This window comes from Coccinella septempunctata, chromosome 2 (genome assembly GCF_907165205.1).
Source record: "Coccinella septempunctata chromosome 2, icCocSept1.1, whole genome shotgun sequence".
Taxonomy (NCBI): Eukaryota; Metazoa; Arthropoda; class Insecta; order Coleoptera; family Coccinellidae; genus Coccinella; species Coccinella septempunctata.
The window spans coordinates 37,969,705-37,997,623 of NC_058190.1; the positions used below are offsets into that span (position 1 = coordinate 37,969,705).

At 35.6% G+C, this 27,919-nt stretch overlaps 5 protein-coding genes across 6 annotated transcripts in view; 3 read left to right on the forward strand and 2 right to left on the reverse strand.

Moving 5' to 3' along the window:
* Positions 1–10,760, forward strand: part of LOC123308683 (neurexin-1) — a 197,417-nt gene extending 186,657 nt beyond the window's left edge. Inside the window, exons 15-23 of the mRNA XM_044891450.1 lie at positions 631–898; positions 1,187–1,396; positions 2,056–2,363; positions 2,652–2,771; positions 2,831–3,009; positions 3,814–3,985; positions 4,043–4,278; positions 4,386–4,665; positions 6,420–10,760. Of these exons, the coding sequence (XP_044747385.1) occupies positions 631–898; positions 1,187–1,396; positions 2,056–2,363; positions 2,652–2,771; positions 2,831–3,009; positions 3,814–3,985; positions 4,043–4,278; positions 4,386–4,665; positions 6,420–7,054 (2,408 nt within the window). The 3' untranslated portion in view covers positions 7,055–10,760. The remainder of the gene's footprint in view (positions 1–630; positions 899–1,186; positions 1,397–2,055; positions 2,364–2,651; positions 2,772–2,830; positions 3,010–3,813; positions 3,986–4,042; positions 4,279–4,385; positions 4,666–6,419) is intronic.
* LOC123308686 lies at positions 9,086–15,305 on the forward strand. 2 transcript variants are annotated; one of them, XM_044891455.1, is made up of 6 exons: positions 9,086–9,218; positions 11,046–11,174; positions 12,733–13,137; positions 13,205–13,372; positions 13,432–13,515; positions 15,074–15,305. In XM_044891455.1, exons 2-6 carry the CDS (start codon positions 11,055–11,057, stop codon positions 15,092–15,094), a joined length of 798 nt encoding a protein of 265 aa, XP_044747390.1. In that variant the 5' UTR covers positions 9,086–9,218; positions 11,046–11,054; the 3' UTR covers positions 15,095–15,305. The 2 variants fall into 2 exon arrangements, with proteins under 2 accessions (XP_044747390.1, XP_044747391.1); XM_044891456.1 differs by lacking the exon at positions 13,432–13,515.
* Positions 13,511–18,857, reverse strand: LOC123308684 (probable Dol-P-Man:Man(7)GlcNAc(2)-PP-Dol alpha-1,6-mannosyltransferase). The gene is made up of 8 exons (XM_044891451.1): positions 18,648–18,857; positions 18,460–18,592; positions 18,206–18,379; positions 18,000–18,153; positions 17,798–17,942; positions 17,426–17,652; positions 17,131–17,376; positions 13,511–15,252 (listed from the first exon to the last, which is right to left on the reverse strand). Exons 1-8 carry the CDS (start codon positions 18,771–18,773, stop codon positions 13,563–13,565), a joined length of 2,895 nt encoding a protein of 964 aa, XP_044747386.1. The 5' UTR covers positions 18,774–18,857; the 3' UTR covers positions 13,511–13,562.
* Positions 18,858–19,949: 1,092 nt separating this feature from the next.
* Positions 19,950–23,480, forward strand: LOC123307947 (lipoamide acyltransferase component of branched-chain alpha-keto acid dehydrogenase complex, mitochondrial). The gene is made up of 2 exons (XM_044890452.1): positions 19,950–20,297; positions 22,178–23,480. The coding sequence occupies exons 1-2, from the start codon at positions 20,238–20,240 to the stop codon at positions 23,447–23,449; spliced, it is 1,332 nt and encodes a 443-aa protein (XP_044746387.1). The 5' UTR covers positions 19,950–20,237; the 3' UTR covers positions 23,450–23,480.
* Positions 23,481–24,557: 1,077 nt separating this feature from the next.
* LOC123307841 (leucine-rich repeat protein 1) lies at positions 24,558–27,439 on the reverse strand. Its single transcript, XM_044890296.1, has one exon. The coding sequence runs from the start codon at positions 27,288–27,290 to the stop codon at positions 26,025–26,027; it is 1,266 nt and encodes a 421-aa protein (XP_044746231.1). The 5' UTR covers positions 27,291–27,439; the 3' UTR covers positions 24,558–26,024.
* Positions 27,440–27,919: the final 480 nt, after the last annotated feature.

Below are 27,919 nucleotides of genomic sequence, written 5' to 3' on the forward strand. Positions count from 1 at the left end.
AACAAGATCTCTTCAGTCTGGATTCCAGACAGATCTGGTTTCAGTTCCTTATAGCAGCTGCTCGTTAGCTTCATCCCATCGAAAAGTCTATTTATCCAACAAAATTCACACAGATTCGCTCCCAATATTAATGAATGAGCAAACACTGGACCATGAGGACTTCTTGGAGTGGGTATTTTGCAGGAAATTCTCTGACACCAACGCGTGGTGGACATGTTAGTTGCTGCTTGAAAGAAGCAAGGATTTCTGTTCAAATTTCGCAAATATTTTTCACCCTTTACTTGGGAATACTCTACTAGGCCCAATCGTGCTTCCATGTTTGGAGTGCTTAAGCTCTCTAACTTCCTTGCACTGCTTGACTTGATCCACAGGGAGCTACTCTCTGATAAGTTCCCCCAATATTACTGAGCGTTTGGTTTATCCGATTTTTCACTGTTCTATCTATGTTTTTATGTCGCCGAACAGCCACCAAACAGTCGAACTTCGGACACCTAGAAAGGCTCGATACGAGCGCTGACAGCATGCTGTTAAGTTCATATAACCTCTACCACTGTATTAGCGGTTCTGCAACTAGATGAAATATATATAGACACTCCACCACAGATAAATGTCAATTCATTTTCATTTCAGCTGAGACCCAAGGAAAGCACAACACGCTACAATGGCGCACAATTCACATAGGTGGCCTATACCACCTTGAGGAAGAAATCAGTATGACCACAACAGTTCCTAATTTCATCGGAGAAATCCAACAGTTTTATTTCAACAATATTCCATATATCGAACTAGCGAGGGCGTCCAGAGGAGAACAATCTATAGCTGGATTTCCTGGTATCAGAGTGGCAGCAAGATTCGTCAAGCACGCTACCGATAATCTTCACAGGCCTGTCACCTTCAGGTAATTGACAAATTTTTCAAATCTTGTATTTCTACTCGTCCATCAGTTTTCTAATTCGAGAAAATATGGGGAAACATGTCGTTTGAATTTAATTTATATTCTGGTTTTAAAACCTTTTGCGTATGTATGTATGATATGCCATTCGTATGAGCAGAAAGGAGAAAAGCTATTATGAGTGAGAAGAGAACACTGAATACCCCAATTTATCACAGTGTTTTTGTGACATTTTTCATTTCGGACTCCTTGATAGCATCATCTAGTGATTGAATGCATTAATACAATTTCCAGATCTAAACACACTTTTATTGGACTGCCGATGCTGAGAGCCTACTCCAGCATACACATCGATTTTATGTTCAGGACAAGGGAAGCGAACGGACTCATTATGTTTAATGGTGGAAGGAAAGAAGACTACGTTGCCGTTGAACTAGTAGATGGTCACATAAATTACATAGTTAACGTTGGTGACGGATCTGTGACTCTCAGAGATACTTCAAGGTATGTTTCATGATCACAAGCACAAAATTTTTGCACCTGATTCATTCATACTACTTTTTACGTCCACTCAATCGCTCAGATGCAACAATTGACCCAAAAATATCATACCCACAATTATTCATGTAAAATGACATATGCGGTAACCTTAATAAATCTACGAAACTACGAAACATTAGCTCCTTAACATCCTTAAAACCAACGCCACAGTTCACTTCACTATGTTACATTGCACTACACTACGCTACGCTACACTACATTACACTACGCTACTCCACACTACACTAAACTACACTACACTACACTACACTACACTACACTACACTACACTACACTACACTACACTACACTACACTACACTACACTACACTACACTACACCACACTACACTACACCACACTACACTACACTACACTACATTACACTACACTACACTACACTACACTACACTACACTACACCACACTACACCACACCACACCACACCACACCACACCACACCACACCATACCACACCACACCACACCATACCAACCATACCACACCACACCACACGTCACTACACTACACTACATGGTACTCCTCAGAAAATATTGGCTTTTCCGTTCATTTTCATGAGTTGCTAATCGAATGTATGGAGAGAATCAACATTACTTGTTGCAGGTCACATCTCAATGACAACCGATGGCACACGGTCGGAATAAGAAGACCTTCTGCAAAACAGCACACCTTGATGGTCGACGATGACATAGTGGTGACATCTAATCCTGGTACGGGAAACCTGGAACTTGACGGAATCCTGTACCTTGGAGGCGTCCACAAAGACCTTTACAGCCAGCTGCCTCAGACGGAAGTCAAGTCGAGGCATGGTTTCGAAGGATGCATAGCTGGCCTTGATCTCAACGGCGAATCGCCGAATATAATGGAGGACGCGGTGGTACACAGTTCCTTAGTTACTGCAGGTTGCGAAGGTGAGATTGGGAAGAAAAAAGAGATTCGCAAAAGGTAATATGTCAGGTCAGAGAGAAGATAGGGTCCAAGGGTAACAAAAAATAAAATTAAATGTCCAGATCCAGGTGATATGCTGGTTTGGGAGGAAGAACAATGGTACCTACTCATTATATCAATGATTCATATGAATCTTCCCTCACTCATTATCCATTATTCCCTCATTCTGTGACGTAGGTACCTATGTCATCTTCAACATGAAACCCACCAATATAACCGTTCATCACTTCCAAATATTCAATAATTTCCAGGTCAATCTGCCAAATGTAACCATAACGTCTGCGCAAATGGTGGTATCTGCGTACAGCAATGGCATTCATATACATGTGAATGCGACCTAACCACTTTCACAGGGCCTACCTGTTCAGACGGTAAGGACAAACTCCGTATAACATCCCCACCCTAGACTTCTGACTATTTCCCTTCACAGAATCTGTTTCCTACGAATTTGGACCAAATAGGGGTATCATCTCTTACACGTTCCCCGAAGATAACCGTCCAGAAATGCAGGAGGATTCGATAGCAGTAGGGTTTATGACGACCAAGTCAGATGCAGTACTTCTAAGAGTTGTTAGTGGGACGTCTAATGATTACATTGAGATAGAAATAGTGAGTTTTCCCCTATTATGAAATCCAATATTTGAGTTAACTCCCTAGATGTTGAATAATCTATATGCACTTTATTCTTCCATCAGTCATTTTCATTTTTTGCGTCTAAATCGTTCATGCCTCGATAATGTTACGTGGATCTGGTTCGGGGAGTTTCAGGAGAAAGAAAACACTCCAAGAAGTACCTTGCGAGCTCTAAGAAATATCTGGAACTTGGGGAGAACATCCCACACCTCTTTACTAAGCATTGTCGACTCAGGAAACACCTAATAAAAGTAGGTTTAGCACAGTGGCGGTTCCGGTAATAAACCTCTAAATTTCGTGGACCTCCATGCAACCGTTCGGTCTTGACGGTCTTGAGGTCGTTGCTATGGCCCCCCCACTGGAACCACCCTTGGTCTAGCAAAACTTGACGAGTGCAGGCTGTGGGGACCAGGATAAAATTCCAGATCATCTTTTGACAGAATGCCTCGCCATAGAGGAGAAACTTGCAATAGCGAGGAGGTAAACCTTCTTGATGCTATATTGGAAACTGGAGTTTATATGAACTCTGGAACTGAAGGGTGAGCTGCAGACGACATAGCGGTGAAAACAGCTATGATCTTATGGTCGTAGTGCAACCAACACCTCACACCAGATTCCGATTGCACAAGGAATTGTGTATAGGCCCAAACTCAAAGCTTTGCTGACTCTGGGCCTTCTGCTGCAGATTTTCACAGTGTGAGATAAAGTGTAAAGGATCGAAGGTCTAGATGTTCGATTTCATCTGCATGAAATTAATTTTCTTTTCTCCATTTTCCAAAGGTGGAAGGAAACGTATTCGTGGTCTACAACCTGGGAACAAACGATCATCCGCTGGGTGAAATTTCCGTAAAAGTTAACGACAACAACTACCACATCGTCAGATTCCATAGATTCGGCCACAACTCCTCCCTGCAAATTGACGACTACAACGTTCAGTCAAGCCATCCACTAGGTGAGAGACATCTCGATTTCTGCTTATAAATCCTTCATGACTTTTTTCCGATTCTAGGTCATCAGCTCCAAGTTTTCAACAGTCAATCGCAAATTCAGATAGGTGGGAAATGGAGTAAGGGTAAATCGAGAATTGAGAGGCCTTTTAATGGAATTGTCTCTGGTGTGGTTGTGAATGGACTCAGGGTGCTAGATTTGGCTGCAGAAAAAGATAGCCACATTTCAATAAGGGGCGATGTGCAGTTGATCACTGGGATTCACGATCGACAGGATCATCTTCAGAAAATGCAACAGGCGAGTGACAAAAACTTGAATGATTGAACTTGTTTTACTTTCATCGACACTGTAAAGACGCTTTATCCTCATATAGATACATTTGTTATAAGTCTGGAGTTTTACAGACCCCTGCCTCCGATTTTCCTGGTCTAGAAGACGACCTAGTGTTCAGCGGGGCTGGATCCGGCTGTAACGGAGATGATGAAGATGAATGTCCGCCACTTCCTGAATCTGGATCTGGCGATGATGATCTCATCACACCAGTTTACATTCCCCCGACAAGACCGCCCCCAACGACAAAGACAAAGGCTCCACCCCCGTCGTGTGATGACGAGGATTGCTTCACTGGATCTGGAGGAGGTGAAGTAACAGAAGACACCACGAATGCTACTTCTACAACGCCAGGTAATTTTTTCTCGTTTCAGATATCAATACTATCATGACAATAATATCCATTCACTTCAATTTTTTTATTCCCCCATTTTATAATTTTTTGAGACACTATTCAAGTGTTCAGGTTGTAGGAGATTTATGTCTCCCTTCTCTTATTCTTAAATAAATTACTCCTTTTTGAAGGTATAGCCCCCAAAAAGAGTTGAAAAGAAGGAGACTTGTGGCTTTTATTCGTTGGTATACAAATAAGATGAAAGTGCACTATTTTACTTCCTCACATGTTTTTTGGAACTCTCGTCTGTTAGTCTAAAAATTCTTGCTTTAACTCTGTTCCACGGGTTTTCAGTGCCTTCTGTAGCTCATTATCAATGCTTCTTCTCTTCCATACAATGTTACTCAATGACATGGAATTCTCAACATCAAGAATGTTAGGAGGAAACTGATGAGCACCTGCTAAAATCAATGCACTGGTCACCTGTTCAATAAACATTTGATGAGAACAGCCAATACTAGTACTATAGTACTATAGTACTTACTGGTTGTTACAGTAAGTATTGGTTGTTCCTTGTTCTGTTGGTGCAGGAGCACTAATTAAATTGTTTCACATATTCTGTCCGCCTGTAGTAACATTACAGAGTTCAGGATAACACAACACCCTCTCTGTGCAATTTTGTCGGCGTATCTCAGGGCTTGATTTTCTCGAACTAGGAGCGGATGAACATTGGGTAACAAGGCCTGGGTTTATCACGGTGAAGGCACTCTATGTAATTTGATAAGAAGAACAGCCATTAAGTCCCATTCCCTTTGAATTTCACTGAAGAGATGGCCAGTCAATGCACCAATCACCAGACTGTTTCCTCTCAAGGGTCAGAAGTTCCTTGACCTCAGACTTAGCTCCCGGGGCTACATTTAGAGAAAGCTATCTTTCCAGCCATCTAATAAAGAAGTTCCTGACATATGTACGCCGGTTCCGAATCACCAAAAGCTAGGCGGGCCCCCCACTTAGCAAGTATGTCTGCCTTCTCGTTTCCAGGAAACTCTGCGTGCGCCGGACACCAAATAACTTTCGAAACTGTAATTCTGGTGCAGTTTACGTAGAGCTTTCCTGCATTCCCCTAGTTACTAAGAGTTGACCTCTTCCTCCGAAAATTTCTGGCCAGTCAAAAAATGAATAGAAACGTTTAGGAGCGAGGGGGTAACCTCAGGCACTGAAGTTCACTGGAACACTTAACTGAAGGGTGAGGTAAATACGACGTAGTGGCTGATGGGAGGCACAATAGACCTTAAGTTCGCAGTACAATGCAACCTTTGAGGCATTTGGTTCAGGTCCTGGAGCAGTCCTTCGAGAGTGTTGCAACACTGGGAGGCTACATCAATACTCAAAGACCTTGATATCGTTCATCTGTTGAAGTGGATTAACTCACAAGAGAATTGGAAACTTTGATAACTCTTATAGTTGCACTGGATAGTGTATGTTCCTGCTTTCTTTCTCTAGAGCTCATTGGGGTGTATCTCTGATATCAAGTTTTGAAAAGGGCTACTTCTTTGAGTAACACAAAAAATATAAGTGTTCTTACAAAATAATATTATCGAAGACTGCATTGCCTTGGAATAATCTCATGGTGAAAGTAATGTATATATGTCTACCCTCGATAGAATTTCCTCACCCTTTGAGTAATTCTGCATGAAATCACAAACATAAACCCCGTTCATTTCATCACAATATTTTTCAATGTTTATCTGAGTATATTTCTCCGATTCTACAGAAGCAACCACTGTACCGACAACAGCTTCGGAAGCTGCAACTCCAAAACCAGAAGATCTCACTACGAACCCTGGACCAGTTACCAATATTCAATCATCCACTGTAACCACCGAAAGGAAAGATGACTTCGTACCAGTTTCAACGTCTCAAGTAACTAGAGAAACTACAACAGTGGCTGTTGTCGAAATAGAGACAACTCAAACGGCTTTCACTACACCAGGAAGATATATAGAGCCTCCCAATTTCCATCAACCTCCGTACGTGGAACATATACCGCAAAACAACAACTATTATCCGAGAAATACGAATAACAGGCATGAGAGAGTCACTTCTGAAACCTCCGAAATAGTAGCTTTGATCATCGGCATCATAGCGGGGGCACTCATAGCAGTTATATTAATCATTTTAGTGATCCTGAAGTTCAAATCGCGAAGTGATAGATCGTTTAAAATAGACGATAGCAAGGGTTACCAGCAGGGGCCCAATGCTGCCCTTCTTGGCAGCCAGAGCTCCACGAATGGTAACCAGAGCCAATATCACCTAAATGGAGCCTTGAGAAACGGAGACAAACAAGCTCAGTTTGCGCAGAAGCCTAAAAAGAGAGATAGCAAAGATATAAAAGAGTGGTACGTTTAAGTGTGGGGACGGTTTAAAGAAATAGAGACTCCGAGCCAAAAATTGTGGACTGATGAAAAGATTAACAAATGAGAAAAGGATGCAACAGCAACGTCTGTAAACATGATGAAAATCAATTCACTTTTTTAGTGATACGAATTTATCTTTGGTTTGTTGAATATCATAATTATTTCCTCCATTATTCGATGAGCCTGTGTTGCAGACGTTGCTCCAATGTCTCGATTGTAATTTATGGATAAGAAATTTTAAAATTGTTGCAAGACATGCTCATTGCAGAGTAACTTCATTTTTACAAGTTTCTGGAAAAGTACATATTAATTTCAACCAGTCATTTTTCCATCAAGACAGTGATCAACATTAGGTGCTTATATTTTCATCGGGTTGAAATCTATTCTTGCTGTGAAGTTTTCCTGAAACATGTACTCGTGGAAAAGTCTACTTCTGAATTTCATGATCAAAAAAATTCACACCATCAACTGTTCACTGTTACATGTTTGAATTTTTTATCGACATCATATTAAATTGTTAGTTCTCGTATAGACCCGACACAATGTAATTAATGTTATCTTGAAAACTAGTGCTTTATATGGTCAGCAGGCACGGATCTTAGATATATGTTTGAGTTTGTTGTTACTCAATTAATATTGTACAATATTGCTGTGTAGACTATAATGATTTGTTCAAAAATAAGTTTCAATTGTACATAATTCCAATGATATCGATAAGCAGATTTTTCATTTTTTTAAGACTATGCAAATAGGTTGACTTTGAGTTGCTGTCAGGGGTGTTCGTGAGACATAAACAGGGTGTTAGTGAACTTTTACAACAAATTACAGGATTCTGCACGACAGTTTTTCTTATAGCTTTTGTCCGCAAATGCTTCGTTTTACGAGATGCGGAGTTTTTCTTGAAAACTTACTATTGTTGCTCTGAAACCAGTCTAGACATGCAAATGATCGTGGAGGTAGTTATGGTGCATTTTTTTAACATTGAATAAAAAATACAGTACACAAAACACAATATTCAATTCGCATATCTTGACCGGTTTAGGAGCAATATAAATAGTCGGATTTTGTAGACAAAAGCTTTATAGCATGCAGAATCAACTCCCTGAAGTTTGTCGCAATTATTCAACAACCTGTATATGTAAGCATCAGATAAAAAAACATTTTCATGTCGATTTCTATCTAAACTGACCTGAATTTAGATTACATCATATTTAATCAATATTATTAAATATAGTTACAAGAATTGGAATGCAAAAAATTTACCTTATTAAGCAGTGCAGTAAAGTACCACTTTACCTACCTCACTAATGAGGTAAAGTTTCTCATTACGAAACTCATATCAGTGTTGTGATGTTTGATATTGGGAGTAGATAAAAATGTGATAAGTGGGAAATGTCCAACTTTACCTCACTAGAGCAGCAAAGTACAACTTTGCTGATATCAGTGTGGTGAGGTTTGACATTATTGGAATAAGTTGAAAGATGAACATAAATGCGGATAAAGCTACACGAGCGCTGATGACAGTAACTTTTTATTAACCTATGGATGTTTCAAAATACTATTTTACTTTCCATCCGAGTTCAAACGACTGACCTTGCATAAACAGGTATAGTAAGATTGTCGAACAATACAAATAAGGTCAATTAGAATTTTAATAACGAAGGAAGGTAAAAAGCGATTACGCAAAATGAAATGAGTCATTAAATGAAAGAATATATGATCCTAACTGTACGCAGGATGATTTTTATTTCGAGAAATTCGTCCATAATCTGACAACCTCCTTGTAAATAGAAAACATACAAATAGAAAATTCAGTTTTTCATTATAATACATAAGTCCTTTGCGAAACAGTTACAGTATTAATTAGTTACATGATACAGGATACAATACTTTCGCGTGTTAACTACGTATACCTATTCCTATTTAGGGATGAATTAAGATAAGCTACACTTGAAGCACATATTATAAATATCAACATTTGTGGCCCACTTCATTCTGTGAGAAATCGCTATGTTTAGAATGTGACAGAACTTCGAAAGTGACATGAGTTCTAAAACAAATATCAAATATTGAACCATATCATATCCCTAAAGGAAACCCTAGCTTCAAAAATTATAGCAATAGGAGAGTCACAATAGAATTTCTAGAAGTGCTAAGTGAGTAGAAAAGCTATTGATTATTGGTCCGCAATTGATTGTCGTGAATGATCTCGTAGAATAGAGAATGCATAAAAGACACAAATAGAAATAACGGAAACAATTTGCTCAAAAAAGGCAACAGCGAAAAATATACGGTTTGAACAATAAAAAGGCTTCGAAATTCAACTGAGGAACTAAGTATTTGTATGATAGATCAAATGAATCTAAAGAAAAAACAAAATTCAGAACGATAGTTATTATATCCTTGATAGATTAGTTTTTTATAATGATTACATCATTTATGAAATAATGGAATAATACTTATCATTTTGTTGTAGTTGATGTTTCACTAAGATCTGTGATATTATATGAATTGTTGGGGCAACTTCCGAGATTGTTCTCGAGTGTATCCCCAAAATTCACGAAGAACTCGATTTTTCTTTAACCCATCCGTGCCTGGCCTCTTTCTGTTGTTTCATATTATTTGTTGTTGTATTATATTTTGAGAAAGTCACAAATAAAGGTAGCATTACTTTCCCATAAATTCCACCATCACAGATGAGTTACTCTAACCATGCTTAATCGTTCGCTACTTCAAAAAAAAAATAGATGATAAGTTTAAATTATTTTGAGGATATAAAACATTATTGGATCTTGGGAAAATATCTTCAACAATTAAAGAATTCGGAATGACTTTGAATACTTTGAATATAGAATCAAAAAAATGTTATCGTATAAGAATCTGGGAAACGCACACTATAAATATAGACTATATTCAGGCAATGTGTTTGGGTGTAGAATGTATGAGGATTTCTGAATCAATCAATGAAAATTGTTCTGGTAAAGAAATTCTAGAAAAAATTAAGAAGAAAGTTGAATAAATCAAAATATTCATTTTGTCGAAAACGTTAAAACATTTTTATATAAGCGGTTCACTCCAAAACTCAATCAGGCAGTGAAACTAGCTTAAAATAGAGTTTTTTTTTTAATTACATACTGAGAAAAGAGAAACAGATTGTATTGAATCGAATTCTATAAATAGCTATAAGGTCCTTCTTCCTTTTGTGTTCCACCAAGTTTTGACAACAATTATGAATTTATTCAAAGGCGAAGTTCCAACGATTTCAAATCTCACATATCACTCAATGGCAATAAAATGATTAAATTACAGTAAGGAAAATAATTGCTACCAATAATGGACGCTTTCTCAAAACGTACCTTCAACAACGTAAAAAAGAACTGCTCACTCCAAAACTGAACTTAAACAGTTCCTGTATATTGGAGTGGATCAATTCTTCACACTATTTTTGAAAAGCGCTAGTTAAAATTATTTTCGACGGCACAACGGTGTCCAAAATTGACCTAAAGAATCTATGCGACTACACTAATTATCTATTTGTAATATACTAAATAGCAATACATGAAACCCTAGTTAATTGAACCCTTTTATTTTAGTAATGACTTGATTGTGTATAACTTGTATTTATAGACTTTTGTATTATACTTTTTGGATTTTGTTAGAGCTATAATAAAATGGCGTATATTTGGATGTTAAAATCAGAGGAGGTTTTCATTAATCCAGAAACCCAATACACCAATAGCTATATTAAAAGTTTCAGTCGAATTGTAAGGAATTATGTCCACCAAAATTGAGCAAATAGTAGGATATTCCAAGCTTCGGGTTTTATGATGCTAGAGACCTCGTTTAAAAACTGTTGCAGAAACAAATCAACAATTTATTTAATCTCATGTTCATCTTGTGATGGTAAGACCATTAGTCGCGTAAAACTTCGATCAAGTAGTATATTGATTAATAATTATGTTTATCATTTTAATCGACTTCAGCTTCAACGCATGAACAACGTTAAGAAGTCGCTAGCTTGCCTGTGCAACCACTTGAATTTGCTCTTCGATTTGGATTTTTGTACGGAGGATTTTCGTTTGGCTAAATTGAACAAATCCGAGGGAAATATTGTAAGTTGGCAAAATTAAACTGGATGAATTTGTTCATCCCAATCAGAGACTCATCTGATCCCAATTCACGTGTTGCTCACAGAACACACCCATTGACTTACTTTATGGTGTTGCTTTTCCAATACACAGCTGGTCCCAAATGAAATAAAACCCCTCCACATGCGGGGTGAGTCTTTAACCTGTACCTACTTATCAGATTAATATACTGTATATGCCCTACGTGTCTCCGATAATAAATTCATTTAAGTACTTTACAGTTTGTGTAGTGGGGCTGGCCGTTCGGAAGAGTTGAAAATGGTAAAAAAAATGTTTCGAGCGTGTCAGATTTTTAGAGGATATGTTAAATGGACCCAAATGAAGCTGCTTTTCAAGGGCCTGACAATTCGGACGTGACGCAAGGTCATAGCGGTCCTTTGAAAATGCAAAAAAAATCGTTACTTGTACATACTCGAGCGTGTCAGATTTTTATACAGATGGTTAATCTCGGTGTTGCAGACGTGTTGACGTTGACCCATTAATCTGACACTAATGAGGGGGTGATTTCTTAATCTGATAGTACGAAGGGCATTTTAAAATACCTTTCCCTTCCTAAACCTCTAATCGTCTCTGTATTTATTATGAAAGTTGTAGATAATAAAATTCTATACAACTTTTGTCTGAAGCAATTTTTCATACCCTTAACCGTTTTCGAGCTAGAGGGTGATAAGGGCGAGGAGCTAAGCCACACATGCGAAAGGCCAAGGTCAATGTAGAAACCCAGTCTAATGTACATCCATCGCCATATATCACAAAAACGTTCAAACGTAGAGAAAATTGCTTCGGACAAAATTTGTAGAAAATGTTTTGATCTACAACTTTTATAATGAATGTGAAAACAATTTGGAGCCCAGGAAAGGAGATAATTTAAAAAAAATGATTTTGTGACCTTTTATGGCTAATTTTCATTGTTTCCGCTCACTGAAACTGTCAGATTACATTTTTTTTTCGCTATTCTTGAATCATTAGCTTCAAATTAAGGAAAAAAGCCACAGCGCTCGAGAATGTACACATGACTTTTTTTGCAAGTTTGGCGCCCTCCCACACATTTTCACACTTAAATTCAAAGACTAAAAGAATATATACTTTCCAGCATGTAATTAACCACATATATCTCAATTGAATAGTAGAATTAATGTCTGAGAATTAAATAAATGAATATATTGACGGCATGCAGACAATTATTGTACTTTTTCAGAATTCAATAATTGTCTGCATGCCGTCAATATGTTCATATATCTCAATCTGATACGCTCGAGTATGTACAATGAGCGTCTTTTTTTACTATTCTTACAGGCTGTCCCCCTATAGAGGGAAAAATGGGACCCGAAACTCATATTTGTACCAAATTCAGTGATATTCGTATGACTGGATTCTGAGATAAAAGGAGAAGACTATTTCAAGGGGTGTGCAACTCCGAAAGAGGGGGGCCTCTCATCCCCCTCTATTACTTTTGTTTCGAGAATCTGTAACCAGATTCCTGTACAGCTCAATAATTTCGGCAATCCTATCCCCATTTCAGGCCTTCAAATTCTGGAAGCTCCTGAGTGTGCTGACGTTGAAGGACGAAACTGTCGATTCGGATAGAGTCAAAGATTTCCTGAAATCGATCGATTACAGAAATCCCGGCATATATTTCTTGTCGGATTCGTCGAATGAAGGAAGCAGGGAAATCCTGATTGCCGTCTCATTCGTTCTTTCGAAAGGTCTCGAGAAGGCAATCGATGATGAAATAAAAAAAAGTCCGTTCGATCCGAGATTCGACATGTTTTTAGAATTGGACCTTGAGGCATCGTCACCTGACGTTTCTACCTTCACTTGCGAAAGGGATTTCCAAAGATATACGGATTGGTTGAAAACTAGAGTACTTTTAAACTCGAGGGAAATTAGTGAACTTCAAAATCGAAATGATCAATTAGTCCATAAGGTTTGTATTCTTCGGAACTTTCTTAACTTTTGTGGAGCAGTATATTCATTTAAGTTGCTGCTTACAGATTAGAAATTTTCCGTCATACAACGAAGGATGCAGTGTGAACGAAATCTTAGCCTTGAACTCAGAGAAATATGCAGGAATTTTCATGGATCAAACAGACAGAATATCAAAAATTCTAATGAATCATCAGGAATGGTCTAAGAATGAATGCGTTTATTGGCAATGGATGGTATGTTCCAAAATAAAAACCTGATAACATCATCCTAAACTTTTAACAAATGTCCATAGATTTCTGTTCTGGATTTATTGCCTGATGGTGAAAAAAGGATCAAGACTAGAAAGATAAGCTTCACAAAAAAGGCGAAAAAACAAGTAATATAATTTATTGCAATAACAAAATGATATACAATACATAGACTTCACTCATCACTTTGAATTTCAATAGTATCAACAATGTCATCAATTATATTCATAATGTCTTCTATTTTCTGCTGAGCTTCTTTAATTTTATCTTCTTTGTTCGTCTTTGTACTGATGGCATTTTTCATATCATTCTCCACGACATCTTTCATTTCTTCATTTTGTGTGACAATTGGAATTTTCGAAACATCGATTTTTGTTTGCTCGATCGCTTCTATTAATTTTTTCGTTTCGGCATTATCTTTGGCACTCATTTGTTTTCCAGTTTTCTCAACCACCTTTTCATCAATTACTTTCAGCAGTTCATCAATTAAGGTCTTCTGGAGCTTCTCCTTGATCAAATCTTTATTCGCAATGTTTGGGTTATTCTCGATTATATCCATTATCTGAATTTGTATCTTTTTGACTTCTTCTTTCTGTTTAACATTATCATCTTCAATTATTTGATTAACTTTTATTTCGGTGTTTGCTTCACTCACATGCTTATCAGTGGTTTCTTCGTCATCGACCTTTTTTCTACGATATTTCTGTATCAACTTCTTCAAATTACGTTTAACTTGCTGTTTATTCTCGTTAGATTTTTCTGTTTCTATGGGTGTATATTTATTTTTCAGCTTCGACCTGGTGACTAAATTATTCTTCTTCGGGGAGAAATTAAATTTTTCTTTCGATGGAATCTTTTGAATGCTCCCTTGGATATTCTCAACTTTGGGAGTTTCAATTTGTCCATTCATTTCATCATCGAGTTGTGAAGTAAAAGCTTTATTCTTCGGAGTTTCTATATTAGTGGTTTCATCGTCAACGGTGGGTTTTTTCACATTTTCTCTGTGAACTTCTGAGATTGGCTTATCATTTTTGTATTTTTCGGTTTCCTCAATTTCTATTTCCAACGTTACTATTTTTTTCTCAGTATGATCTGATGATTCATCATTGATCATATCTGCGTTTTCATAAATTTGATCTACCGTCTTTTTCGCCTTATCCTCAATAACTTTCGTACTTTCTTCGATATCTACATTTGGTAATTTCTTCTTTTTCTTAATATGGGTTTTTGATTGCTCAATTTCGAAATGAATTGAATCAGTATCTTCATCATCAATATAATTTTCTTTTCTCTTTTTTGTATGTTTCGGGGTGCTTTCTCTTTCGGGTTCTACATTGTGCTTCAATTCTTTTCCGACCTTCGAAAGTGTCTTTTCTGTCGTTACTACTTCCAATACAGTTTCATCTTCTCTTTCAGGACTATACTCCAAACCCGTTGCAGGCAACCCATTTGTTTCTAATTCAAGTTCTTCAGAAGCCACATCATTGGTTCTCTCTTCCCTGGAATTTTCCACACCATTGTCAACTTCTGTGACTACCTCCGAGCTGATCGCGCTGCTTTGTTCTTCGTCAGTTTCTGACAGTGGCTCATCTTCATTTTCATAAAAATTTCGCATTTGCAACATGTCTTTGAAATTAGATTTTCGTTTCAAAATGAACAACACCGGCTTCATTTTTATTTTCACAGGTGGGATGGTCAGGTAATTGAAGGAAACTTGGTGAAAGGCTTCTATAGTATCTATGACGTCATGGGTAAAAGTATAAGGTTTCAAATTTGTCGAGAATTTGCTTTTTGCCTCCGCAATGATATGTGTATATTCGTACATTTCCTGACAACCAGGAAGAAGGTTTTCTTTTTTGGAATATCTGTAAATGACAATGTAATACAAGCACTAATAAATAAACAAGAATCGAGATCATGTTGAAATTTGTATTTTACATGCCTCAATGTCAAGATGCAGTCAAAAGCACAACTCAAAGCACTCCATGATAAAAGCGCAGCAAATGATTCCATTCAAAATTAAGCCTGTCATCAATAGTTCAATAATATCCTACAACAGCATTATTATGAAAGTGAGAGCAAAATTACCATCAACCATGCAACCCCTTTAGGCGCGACTTTCACACTTTCAAATACAAACAAGAAAAGTGATAATTGTTCAGCACTGACAATTGGTTGACTTTTTTCCCTTTTTCTATCGCCACCAACGGCATCCATTGATGCTCAGACCTTATTATATTGAAAAAACGCCTGCGGTGCTTCCTTTAAGCATGCAGTTATGTGTGCTTTACTATAATATCATTGTGGTAACGCCACTGAGGGTAACCGCTTGGATAATACAATTCTTGATAATTGTGAAAATACGGTTGTGTTTTTCCCATGAAAATGATAGTTTGTAATGACTTAGAAAGAATCACTATTTTATCATTTCGAAAATATACAATGTCATATCGCCAGTGGCGTACTCTGATTTTGTGTTTCCTTGAACTAACACATAAAGTTGTGTTTTTTCTTCATGGAAACAATATTTTATTATGATTCAAATAGAATCACCATTTTTTTCGTTACAAAAATATATAACTGTCATATATGGCTCAATGGCTCCGAAAAATATGGTGAAAATCAGAGTACCTACTCCTCTGGTGATGCACAGGGAACAAATTTATGATACGGATTTCTGAATTGGATTTGAAAAGGTCCTGTAAGTTTTTGTTCAGAAATGCTTCGTTTCCTTCATTACATGTTTTCCGAATGTAAATAACAAATTCCTCGATATTTTGCAAACGTATCAAGACTAAGCTCTTGGATCCTAACTGGAGGCGGCCACTTTGAACAATTTTTGTAATTTGAGAAGCTTTTTGATGTAATAAAATTCATTGTTTGATCGCTTCAATAGAGTATTTTTTAATAATATTTTTTCACCGAAAAGTTGTGCATCCCAGAGATAAAACGCGGAGAATTTGAAACCAATGTTTATGAGGCACCCTGTAAATGAAATGTGAAATGTTATATTTTTTGACGCGGAATCAAATTCGATAATTCCATTATTTCTGAGTCATTATGAAACTAACCTTTTTTTTTTAGATCATTAACGATTTCAAATCCTTTGGAATTGCACCCTCAAATAAATTTCGATTTCCCCTAAAATGTTCACTGCAATCTCTGTAGTTTATTTTTGTAAGTATTTCTATTTGAAGTAATTAGAGAGATTTCGAAACCCGTACAAGCTGACTTCCCTTACAGGTGAAAGTGTGAAAACGAAATTCCTATTCATAGAATTTGCAACCCTTCTATTTACCAACATAAATATTCAAAGATTCAATAATCTATCGAAAATACTTCTCTCGTTTTTCTGGAAGCTCTCAAAATCTAAAAACAATAGAAAAGCTACAGATCTATAAATATGTTATATACTATTCACCCATAGATTTCAAGATGCATGTTTCAAATACTTTGTTATATTCAAATCCTTCGAGTTATCGTTATATCAGCATATAACATAAAAAATTTTCTTGTTTTTCTGGAAGCTCTCAAAATCTCAAACATTAGAAAAGCTACAGTTCTTTGTTATATACTATTCACCCACAGATTTCAAGATGCAAGGTTCATATACTTCTTGAGTTATCCACTTTCCTGAATATGTATAACAGTAAGAACCTAATAGCAGTTTTTGGCATTGCAATAATGCTGTGATGTAAGCATTCACATGTGCAGAAATAATTCAAACATGCTCCTTTACTTACATCCAGTTATCATTTATCTGAGTGAATCTAGACACCCCAGTTTGAGCAGCCAAGTTTGATATATGCACACTAACATTTACTTCATCCCTTGCCAAACGATGAAGATGTGATATAGCAGTTCCTCCTGGATAATTTGTGCCAGAAACACACAATAAAAAGAGAGTGAATGCAATGTTGACACATAGGTGACCAACTACACCTAAAGATAAAAGGTACTGAAAAAATGATTTACTCCTATTCTCCCACCTGAAAAATTGTTAGTTAATAGGCGAATTTTTGGAAGGAATCAACTCACAATCTAAAACAAGCAGTTGCCACAGCTACATTGAAAACAGGAAACACATAAATTATAAATCTCAACTCTTTGTGAGGTAGGAATGAGTACAAAAATACAAAAAGGAGAGCTGGTAAGATGATTTTTCTGACTCGCTCATCTAAGTACAACCCAATTGGTAGAAGGAAAAGAGAAGCAGCCATTCCTCTGGGTATAGCTGAGTAGAAATACCATAAAAATGGTGAAGTCTAATTCAGTCAAGGAAACAACCATAAACCATATTTTTTACATCTAAAGAACCTCCCATTACCAAGTATTGGTAATGTAAAATTTTGTGAATTGAATTATTTCAAAATTTAAGAACAAATTAATAACCAATTTTGGAAAGGATACCCCATAGTCTGAACTCTTATTCAATATTGTGTTAAACCATAAAACTTCCCCTTCAGGCCACAAAGGTCTATTCCAAAATATTGAATCAACGACCACCGATAATCCTAAGAAGCCCAATCCTGCTGGTATTCCTATTTGGAATAACCTTGAAATAAAATCAAGAAATTATTCCCTTCCAAAGTGGAAACACAAAAATACTCACTGTTTGATGCTAATTCTTCCAAAATATAGGTCATATAATAATAAAGTGCCCAGAAATAGAACAAGTTCTGCCCTAAATATTATAATAGCTGCTCCAGAGAATAATATGAAGCTTTTGCCCTCATTTTTTAACCAACTGTTCAATGCCAATAAAACTGAAAAATATGAGGGGGAAATATTTTTTAATTATAAAGAATATTCAATTACCTAAAGGTAGAGCAAAAATATTTGGTAGAGGCCTACTCAAGTAGAACATAAAATGGCTCTGGGTTACAGTTATTGCTACAAACCATTGCAACCATATTTTTCCGAATAATTTCTCCAAAGTTTTGCATAATATATTCAAACTGACGAGAACACATAAGGCTAATGTTCCACGAACTATGAACAAAAAATAAATGTAATGAAAAATCTTTTTCTCACAGGTCAAAATAACAACAGTGGAATGTTGAAATAATTACCTATATACTGAGACCAGAATTTGTTAAGATTAAAAAGTTGAAGAACTGCTACTGGAGGAGAAGCTAAAAGAGACACAAACAACGGACCTATGAAGGTTCTGGGTACAACACCAGGAAAATCGTGATGATCATACTGAAAAATTATTTCTCCTTTAAAATTTCTCTACTTTTGAAAATTACCCTCTTACTTGAGAAAGATTGAATCTGTGGTATAGAATATCATGTGTTGCTTGCAAATTGAAACTTTCTTCCACTTTTGTGAAAGGGCAATACACTAAATGTGCAGCCGCTATTATGGACATTATCTGAAGCATTTTTTTTGGTATTCATCTCATATTTCTGGAGTTTCAATTTTAAGAAATCTAACCTAAAACTACACAAAAATAGACATAACCTATTTATCCAGTCATAGAAGGATTATATTATGTCTATGGTTTATCTGGATTTGCGAATCAAATGCGAGGATTGTTTTTTTTAATAATAGATTATAGATTAGTTTATAAAACTAGGAGTAGATGGAGATCAGAGATATATCTATATCTCTGATGGAGATGGAAGAAAAAAACTGCATACTTCATGCAGATATGTCTATGATCTGTACCATCAAGTATACATGTTTTAGCCACCAGTCGCGCTGCCATCGCTAAGGGTATGCGTAATAGCCAAAGTTATTACACATGTGTAATATTTTTTATAAAAAACATTTCAGATTTCTAGGCATCGGAGTTTGTATATCAATATTTGAACAAAGTAGCGATCCATTTGAATTGAAACTTATAAAATTATTAGTTGTGAAATACCGATTTGCATATTATTATTGACTATATATTAACTATTGAATGCTCAAACTTTACAGGAACTCTGAAAACCTTATTTCAAAGCCAATTTCTAGTTCTCAACATAATCGGATCTTCATTTTGTGCCAAGCAGCTTTGGGTGAGTTCATTACTTGGATGGGTGAACTCCCCGATTATGAATTCGAAGGAGCGCACAAAAATGACTGACTCATTTTTTTTAAATATCTTTCAAGTACCGATCTAGCTTTATATCATCGATTGAACGGTTGAAGTACATATTAGTAATATACGCGACAGTCCTCTATAGTAAGTATATACCTTTTGTTAGGGTGTAGAATCAGTGCTACACAATTATTGTTATGCGACTTTTTTTCGATACCCAAACGAAATAACATGGAGGGACGCAGCATATTACATGTACATATTTATGTACCCCATATCGAAACTAAAATAACCGTCAAGTACCTATATAAGACTGCCCAAAGATCAATCTCGGGAATATCTTTGAGAATGCCGAAATAATAAATCAAATTCATTACAAATGAAATGATGCCCTTAGATTATCCAATCGTTTTAATTATGAACTTTTTTTTTCATCATTTACATTTACATATCTCATTCAAAGATTTTATGGAATGCTACGCCAATGTTCTCGTTTAAAGTAAAATCGTTTTATTTGCAAATACTCTAATCGTTTCAAGGCCTGAAAATAATTTCCAAGTACTAGTTATATGTCCATTTCATAGTTTTGTTTTTTATCGAAAACTGAAATCTTCAACTGAAATAAAACTGAAGGAAACTATGATGTATAATGAGCATTTTGTTGTGTTTTATATCTCTACATTCTGAATAAACATTTCGATTGTTACCCAACTGATTTGAATATGAGATTGAGAGAGGTTATCAGTTCCATATACCTAATTGTTGTCGTGAATCAAGAAATCAGTTGATTCAGTTGTACTGTGGAAAAATAATGAAGTCATGGCTTTCATAGGTAGAACTCAAATGAGAAATTTAATCAATAATTATGTATCAAAACAGGTGAGTACCTATTATAACATATAAGAAAAATATAAATCTCGAAATCATCTGATTATGTTTCTACATTGATCCAAAATATATAGAGAGATCATTGATAAGAGGAATCTAGATAATAATTTCAAGTCAGACATAGGTGTAGGTACTGTTTTATTCGATTCAACATAAAGCTGAATTCACAATCAATTCGCGGGCCGAAGTGCACTTCGGCACGAAATTTACCATTCGCAATAATCTTGGAACCAAATTCTCAAATGAATCAAAAATGTAACTGATCAAAACATAAGCATCAGCATCATATATAGCCGGCACAAAATTCCTTGCCGAAGTGATAGTTTGCAACTTGCAAGAAATTTTGTCTTGAATTTCATTGTGAATGGTAACGGAGAACGCCATCTGCTAAGCTTCCGTGCCGAAGTGCACTTCGGCCCGTGAATTGATTGTGAATTCAGCTTAACTTCTGAGAGAACTCACTTCTGAGTTAAATACTCTTATGCTTATATGGAAGTGCAAACTAATATGAATGAGTAGGCATATATTATTAATATCTTTATCTTGCAAACCATATAATGTTCGCATCACTTTCATAAATCACATGAACTGCATAAAGTCATGAAATTTCTTACCCTGAATTTATTTTGATGGAAAAATTATTGTAAATGCAATTTCCTGATATTTGGATGAGATTGTCATCTAAGAAATGTCATTCAAAGTTACATCATACCAATAACATCATATCAAAAACGAGAAAGTAATGATGTGTATTTTGAATTTGAGAGATTTCTCTTTTTCCCTATTATACATAGGTGACCCAAGGGTGTTTGTACCTAATCCTCTAATCCATAAATTCTGCAAGCGCTTGAAGTATATATAAATATATCCATTTTACAAATCTAATTCGATTTGATTAATTAATATCATATTAATATATACTCATATGACGTAGGTAATTCTGCATGTCGTAATCATTGTTGTTGTTCGGTGAAATAGCAGGCGTTTTTCCCGCACCGTCTGAGAAAATGATTCTTTGCAACTGTGTTCGAAAATAAAATACTTACACACATGCGGTCCTGTCTTTTTTTTTTGTTACATTTTTGGATTCGCCGCTTAATTGTCGATATCACGCACCCTTGCTTCATCTAGGTAAACTCATCTGCCTTAATTTTGACGTAGGTGCCATGTGCAAAGTAACTTCAGAACCATTCAACATGACTCAACCTTTTTTTCACACTGGATTCCTTAAGTTTCAGCGCATTTTTGACAATATATACGAAGTCGATGTTATCATAGATCATTGGGGGTTTAAGGTTTAATACACAATGATGTTATCCGTCGAGTACCATACTTGTGCAGCCAACAAGCTGCAAATAAATACTGTTGCCTTAGAAAAAATCAAGTTCTTGCAATTTGTCATTAAAAAATGTCCTGAAGCTTAATCCAGCGTGAAAAAAATTTGAGTTATGTTGAGGAATAAGGGATGGAAAAAAGAGATGGTTAACCATCTTTCCAACTCAATTGAATTATGAAATTATAAATTTTCCGTTGGTTCATGCACGACGCTATTCTGACACATGAATTGGCATACCTTGAGTAAAAAACTGTAGTTTAAGTTTCTGACTTTTTTGACTGCACTCCGGTTTCATATTCTTATCTGCCCTATAATAAGGCAGATTAGTTTATGATATTATATATAAACAAACTCATTATTTTATGCAGAATTTCACATTGAGTTCTTGCAGTGATCTGATTGTTGGTCCACAGACGTCTCTAGAGACGGCTACGGCTCTATATTACGGACACGAGAGATCGGAAAATAACTAATGAACAATGATTCATGATATAGGACTGGATATTAGAATAATCTCACATTTTTTCATTTGCAGAACGATTTGTCCCTTAGAGATATCCTAAGAGAAATCCATAGCAGTGCCCGTGTTTTGGGCAATATCATACCATTCACTTTATCTGATATTGGAGAAGGTATAACAGAAGTTGCTGTTAAAGAATGGTTCATCAAAGAAGGGGACAAAGTAGCCCAATTCGACAACATTTGTGAAGTACAGAGTGACAAGGCTTCAGTCACCATAACAAGTAGATATGACGGCGTGGTCAAGAAAATTCATTACGATATTGATCAGACTGCATACGTTGGAAAACCGCTCATCGATATAGAAGTTGAGGATGAGCCTAAAACAGCTTCAAAACTAGAAAACCCCAATAAAACAATTCCAGGTTCTATAGACAACGTGAAGCAACTTGCGAGCGATGAAAGTCAATATGAAAATGATTATTCCCTATGCATTCCTTCTGTGAGGAGATTAGCCAGACAATATAAAATAGATCTGAGGCATGTGAAGGGTACAGGCAAAAACTCCCGTATTCTTAAAGAAGATGTATTACGTTTTCTCGATAAAAATAACGAAGAACATTCCAACACATCAATTGCAGATGTTGGATCAAAAGAAGAGGTCGTTAAGTTGCAAGGTTTTCAAAAAGCCATGTTCCAGACAATGACTGCATCTCTGAGTATACCCCATTTCAACTATACTGAGGAAATAAGGATAACTAAATTGTCCGCATTGAGAGAGGAATTAAATAAAAAATCAGAAAGTGGTATAAAATTATCCTTCGTACCTTTCTTCATCAAAGCAATATCGCTAGCTTTATCCGAGTATCCCCTGTTAAATTCAAGTCTAGATCTCGAAAACGAAAGTATTACAGTAAAAAAATATCATAACATAGGAATTGCAATGGATACAAAGGTCGGTTTGGCTGTGCCAGTGATACATGATGTACAAAATAAAAGGATTTATGAAATAGCCCAAGAGTTGAATCGTTTAATGGAAAAAGGAAAAAATGGAAATTTTGCCATAGAAGATCTGAAAAATGGGACTTTTACTCTATCCAACATTGGGACCATAGGGGGTGTTTCTGCATCACCAGTGATATTAACACCTCAAATAGGAATAGCAGCTATTGGCGCTATCCAGACTGTACCAAAATTCGATGAAAATTTTAAAGTATACGCCGAAAAAGTTCTCTATATGACTGGTGCAGGAGATCATCGAATAATCGATGGTGCCACTATGGCGAAATTCATCAATTCAATCAAAAAGTATATTGAGAACCCTTATTTGTTACTTCTGAAATCTTAATTTGTTTTCTATTAAATTTTGAAATCTCTTTAAAACCTCGTTTGATTTTGCATCTGTAAGCATAACTTGAATTTTCAAAGCTACTTCAGTAAACACGAAAAAAAAATTATGAAACGCCAATATCATTTTGGCATTGCCTGTCGATAGTGTCGATCAAGGAATATAAATATGATATGGATCGGCTTGGACCTAAAGGGTGAGTCTTTGAGTACAAATATTTTAACAGTAGATTCTTAAGGTCAAAAGAAACACTTTTTCCCTATACAATTTTTCCCGATTCGGCCCTGATAAAAAGATATGGCCATTTTAAGTTTTAATAAGGCCTGCCGCAGACATGCAACTATTCAGTTGCGCAACAGTTTGATTGCAAGCGGTTCGAGGGCGCACACATAGGCAATCGCTGCAACTTTTCAGTTGCATGTCTGCGCGGCCCCATATAAATGCATTGTACGCACTTCTGCAACTAAACAGTTGCAAAACTAAAAATTGCATGTCTGCGGCAGGCATAATAATGAGCTATGACACCCCTGGAGAAGCAAAATTACCTCCAGAATAGCTAAATCTGTGGCACTACACATCTTTGGATCTTTTAAACAGAGTTGTATTCAGCCCAAGTACCCAATTTTTCAAATTTCAGATATTTTTTAATTTTTGAGCATCAAATTACTCGAAAACGGCGCATTATACGAGAAAATATGAAAAATACTTTCATTTTACAAAACGTTCAAATATTCATTGGATAGCGCTCAACTTAGTTTCAAAAGTTGGGTCCTTTGAATTTTTGTTATTTTTATGGTAAGTAATGGTTATGAAAAAACTGGAAGATGTGGGTGATATCTAGTGGTCGAAAAAGATTCATAAAATAAATGAAAAACTATAAGTTTCATTCGATAAAACCGTTTTTGAGATAGAACTAAAAATAACATCTGTTGCACTTGTTGGTACCTAGGGAAGTAAAAGGTAACGGTAGGTAACTTCATAGTGAATGTCCATTTTTGTACCATTGATAGTTCTAATGGGATATCCATTGGATGTCTGCGGTGGACGTCCAAATTCAATTCAGAGTTGTGACTATGGAGGGTAGAGTGTGACCAAAGATTAGAGAGTGTGACAATGAATATATAGATATAATACATATTCCAATATAAAAGGAAGAATATATGTATACTTATAAAATTACATTGAATTGTAAACTGAACAAGTTCCTTCATACAATAAATATTATCAAAATATGAATATGTATCACAAAAACTACGGATAAAGTGCATTAATATTTTCATCAAAATGTAAGAATTATCAAATTCATATAAAAAGGCACTAGCTTGAATTAACTGATTACATTTCCAATGTACACTGAGGAAACGGTTGTACCTACTTAAAAAAGCTTGAGTTAAAAAAACATAATTTCTATTAGTAATTGCATGGCCGTGCGAACCAATGAGATTGGTTCAAACTGTGATGAAACAATTTTACATATCTGACGTTAATGATCTTCAATTTATTTCATTTTGAATGATTCAAAAAAATCTGCAATGCTAAATATAGCTTTCTTGAGAAATATTAAGAAAGAAAGAAGAATTTTACTCAGATTCAGATGATATAAAAAAACCATTGAATTATGATACAGACATGCTTGCATCTAATTGTACCTTCTTCACTTAAATACGTATATTTAGAGAGTTAATAAACTTACACAATGTCATTAGTATTATCAAACATACTATATTGAATTGTGTATGGCACAATTTTTTATTTTATAATTACTACAAATGTAAAATTCAACGAACACTTATATATTCAGAATGATAGTACGTGCATTTTTTTTAAATATAATGACTGAATATATACACCAAAATAATCATTATTAGCCCCTGAAAATAAATGAGTATATACAGTATTATTCAGTTGCCTATAGAGTTGAAAAGAGAATATTAACATCCAAGCATTAACTTTAAGTCAAAACAATATCAACGGGAAAATTTTGGCAATAAGTCATTTCCACAGTTTGAGTTATTTGGATTTACTAATGATGGCAATTCAGTTGAAAAAGAGCCATTAGAAGATATAGCGAAAAATCATTTTTGCTCATTTCCAGGCTACATACAATATAGTAGACCATCACAATATTGTTATTGTGTTTCCATTAGAACTAACCATAAATATTTCAGACATTATTATAACAATTGATCAGATTCAATTTAACAAGTACACGCCGCTTTTCCATTATGCAATGTTTAGATGATTGCAAAAATCTCTTTAGCTTTCGAATTATATATCAAATTTTAATCTTTCCAAGATAAGAATTCAAGACACCATAATCGAGAGATATTAAGGTACTTCAAAGTAATCCACATCTTCATCTGTGATGTGAGATAATTTTATTAATTTCATGTATGCATTGCTGTACAAAAAAAAAGCAATGTCGGTAAATTATGTTACGATATTGACTCAAAAAGCTTTCCCCAGTAGATCACTATTAAATGTCCGATAGTACATTAATGTATCCATCCAAATAAGTTCCAAAACTCACAGAATCTCAACTTGAAATATTATCTCAATTGAGATCCAGTGCGTCCTACCTAACTAAGGGCACTCTATTCACATTATAAATTCTAGCACACTTGTGAGAACAGAAATAACAATCCGTTTTGATAATTAATCCACCCAACGGGTTGGTGATCACTGCATCAGAAATGGTACTCAAATTTAAATTATTACATTTATATGAATAAACATTGAAGCAGGGTTTACCACATGGACAATATTTTGCGTCTGAATCAAGATAAAATACAAGAGTTGCTGGAATAATTGATGCATCATACTTAAATCCCAACTCCAAAACTTTTTGTGCTGCCAATTCTTTCAAGGAAGCTGCTAGAATAGTTTTAGAAATTGGTATTTGGTTCACAAAAGATTCTTGGTCTGATGATTCAAATCTATTATTTGATACATTCAAATCTACAAGTCTCAAACATTTGATACTTCCAGGCAGTCTATCTAAAAAATTACTATGAACCCTTAATGATTTAAGTTTTCTCAAACACCCAATGCCATTAGGAATTTCCTTCAATTGATTATCACTAACATCTAATGAGTGTAGATTTCTTAATTTTATTATATATACAGTCAAAAATTTCAATTTATTAGAGGCCATATTCAACGAAACAAGTGTGTCACACAGATTTCCACTGAGCCATCTCCAATCTCTGGAAGAACTTTGATGAAAATGATTTTTAGAAATATCGAGCACTTTCAAGTTTTTCATGAGGCTAAACTCTTCAGGTATTGTTGATATATTGTTATCACTAATATTTAACACTTTGAGCTTTGTTAGCCTCAGTATTCCCAAATCCAGACCACACCTTCTTATTCCTTCTATCGTTAAGTTTTCCAAGGTTGGCGGAAATCCTTTAAAGGGATACTCAGACCTACTTTTTATGACTAACTTTGTTGGTGCAACAAATTTAGCAGTTACATTTACTGACAAACTGAGAACTCTTGAATCCTTCGTCTTGCTAGTACCTGTTATAACACCATGCAAAATACTTAGAAATGATTTCAGCAAAATCACTGTTGCCTGAATATAGATATCATGAGGAGGATGCTTGAATTGTATAGTTACTTTTCCTTCATTTAAAAATTTGGTGTGAAGTTTCTGAATATTCCCATTCACATCGTACTTAGTTCCATTTGCATTTTTGGCATTAAATACAATTAAGCAATGTTTATCTGCCTTTGGGTGCTTACAGATAGCTATGGTAGAGTTCACAGGTTTATTGGATTTTTTTCCATGAGATGATAAACTTCTATCAAGTATTGTCAAAGCACATGGAAGCTTCATAATGTTTCACTTCCAAGTGAGATCTTAATCGAAAATTAATTAACTCACTCTCGTTTTGAACAAAAATACTTTTTTTAAATATTAAAATGTAACATACACAAACACTACTGAAAAGTAAACAGTAGATTTCTATGGTTTCATTTCAAAAAACTGTTGATAACACAGAAGAGGAACATCATCATCAGCTGATCCACTAAACCATAGAGGAAAATCTTTGACGGAACCAGAGACTCTCTGACTGAACTAACACAGACAGAAATATGAAACCAAGGCTGTGGTCCGTATATACACTTTGGTTACTTCTGGTTAGTGAGTGGGCGGTCCGTATATGTCGAATTCCTGACAATTTGGTTCAATATCAGTCACCAGAGTAACCGCTCTGGTAACTTGCGGTTACCAAATGTGTATATACGGACCATACGCCAAAGGTTCCTTAGAACATAGAATATTCTATATTCTAAGAAAGGTTCCTCTTTGATGAAACTACCGTTCATGTTCAACAAAATTCATCGTCAAGCTGGCTCTCATCAGAGATATATATCCCTTCTATATCTCTGGCTCTCATCCATATTTTTTGGGGATATGTATTTCATTTCTCAAAATAAAATTCGAACTATTGAATCTTTGCA

What these genes read in the sequence shown, in the direction of transcription:
- LOC123307841 (XM_044890296.1), bottom strand. Translation starts at nt 27,290, where the DNA reads ATGAAGCTTCCATGTGCTTTGACAATACTTGATAGAAGTTTATCATCT.
- LOC123308684 (XM_044891451.1), bottom strand. Translation starts at nt 18,773, where the DNA reads ATGCTTCAGATAATGTCCATAATAGCGGCTGCACATTTAGTGTATTGC. An exon ending in ATAAGAGTTCAGACTATGGG is followed by an intron (nt 17,653 to 17,797) that starts GTATCCTTTCCA and finishes TGACTGAATTAG; the next exon opens with ACTTCACCATTTTTATGGTA. An exon ending in GCAACTGCTTGTTTTAGATT is followed by an intron (nt 17,377 to 17,425) that starts GTGAGTTGATTC and finishes ACAATTTTTCAG; the next exon opens with GTGGGAGAATAGGAGTAAAT.
- LOC123308686 (XM_044891455.1), top strand. Translation starts at nt 11,055, where the DNA reads ATGAACAACGTTAAGAAGTCGCTAGCTTGCCTGTGCAACCACTTGAAT. An exon ending in GCGTTTATTGGCAATGGATG is followed by an intron (nt 13,373 to 13,431) that starts GTATGTTCCAAA and finishes AAATGTCCATAG; the next exon opens with ATTTCTGTTCTGGATTTATT. An exon ending in CAAAAAAGGCGAAAAAACAA is followed by an intron (nt 13,516 to 15,073) that starts GTAATATAATTT and finishes TTATTTTCACAG; the next exon opens with GTGGGATGGTCAGGTAATTG.
- LOC123307947 (XM_044890452.1), top strand. Translation starts at nt 20,238, where the DNA reads ATGGCTTTCATAGGTAGAACTCAAATGAGAAATTTAATCAATAATTAT. An exon ending in ATAATTATGTATCAAAACAG is followed by an intron (nt 20,298 to 22,177) that starts GTGAGTACCTAT and finishes TTTCATTTGCAG; the next exon opens with AACGATTTGTCCCTTAGAGA.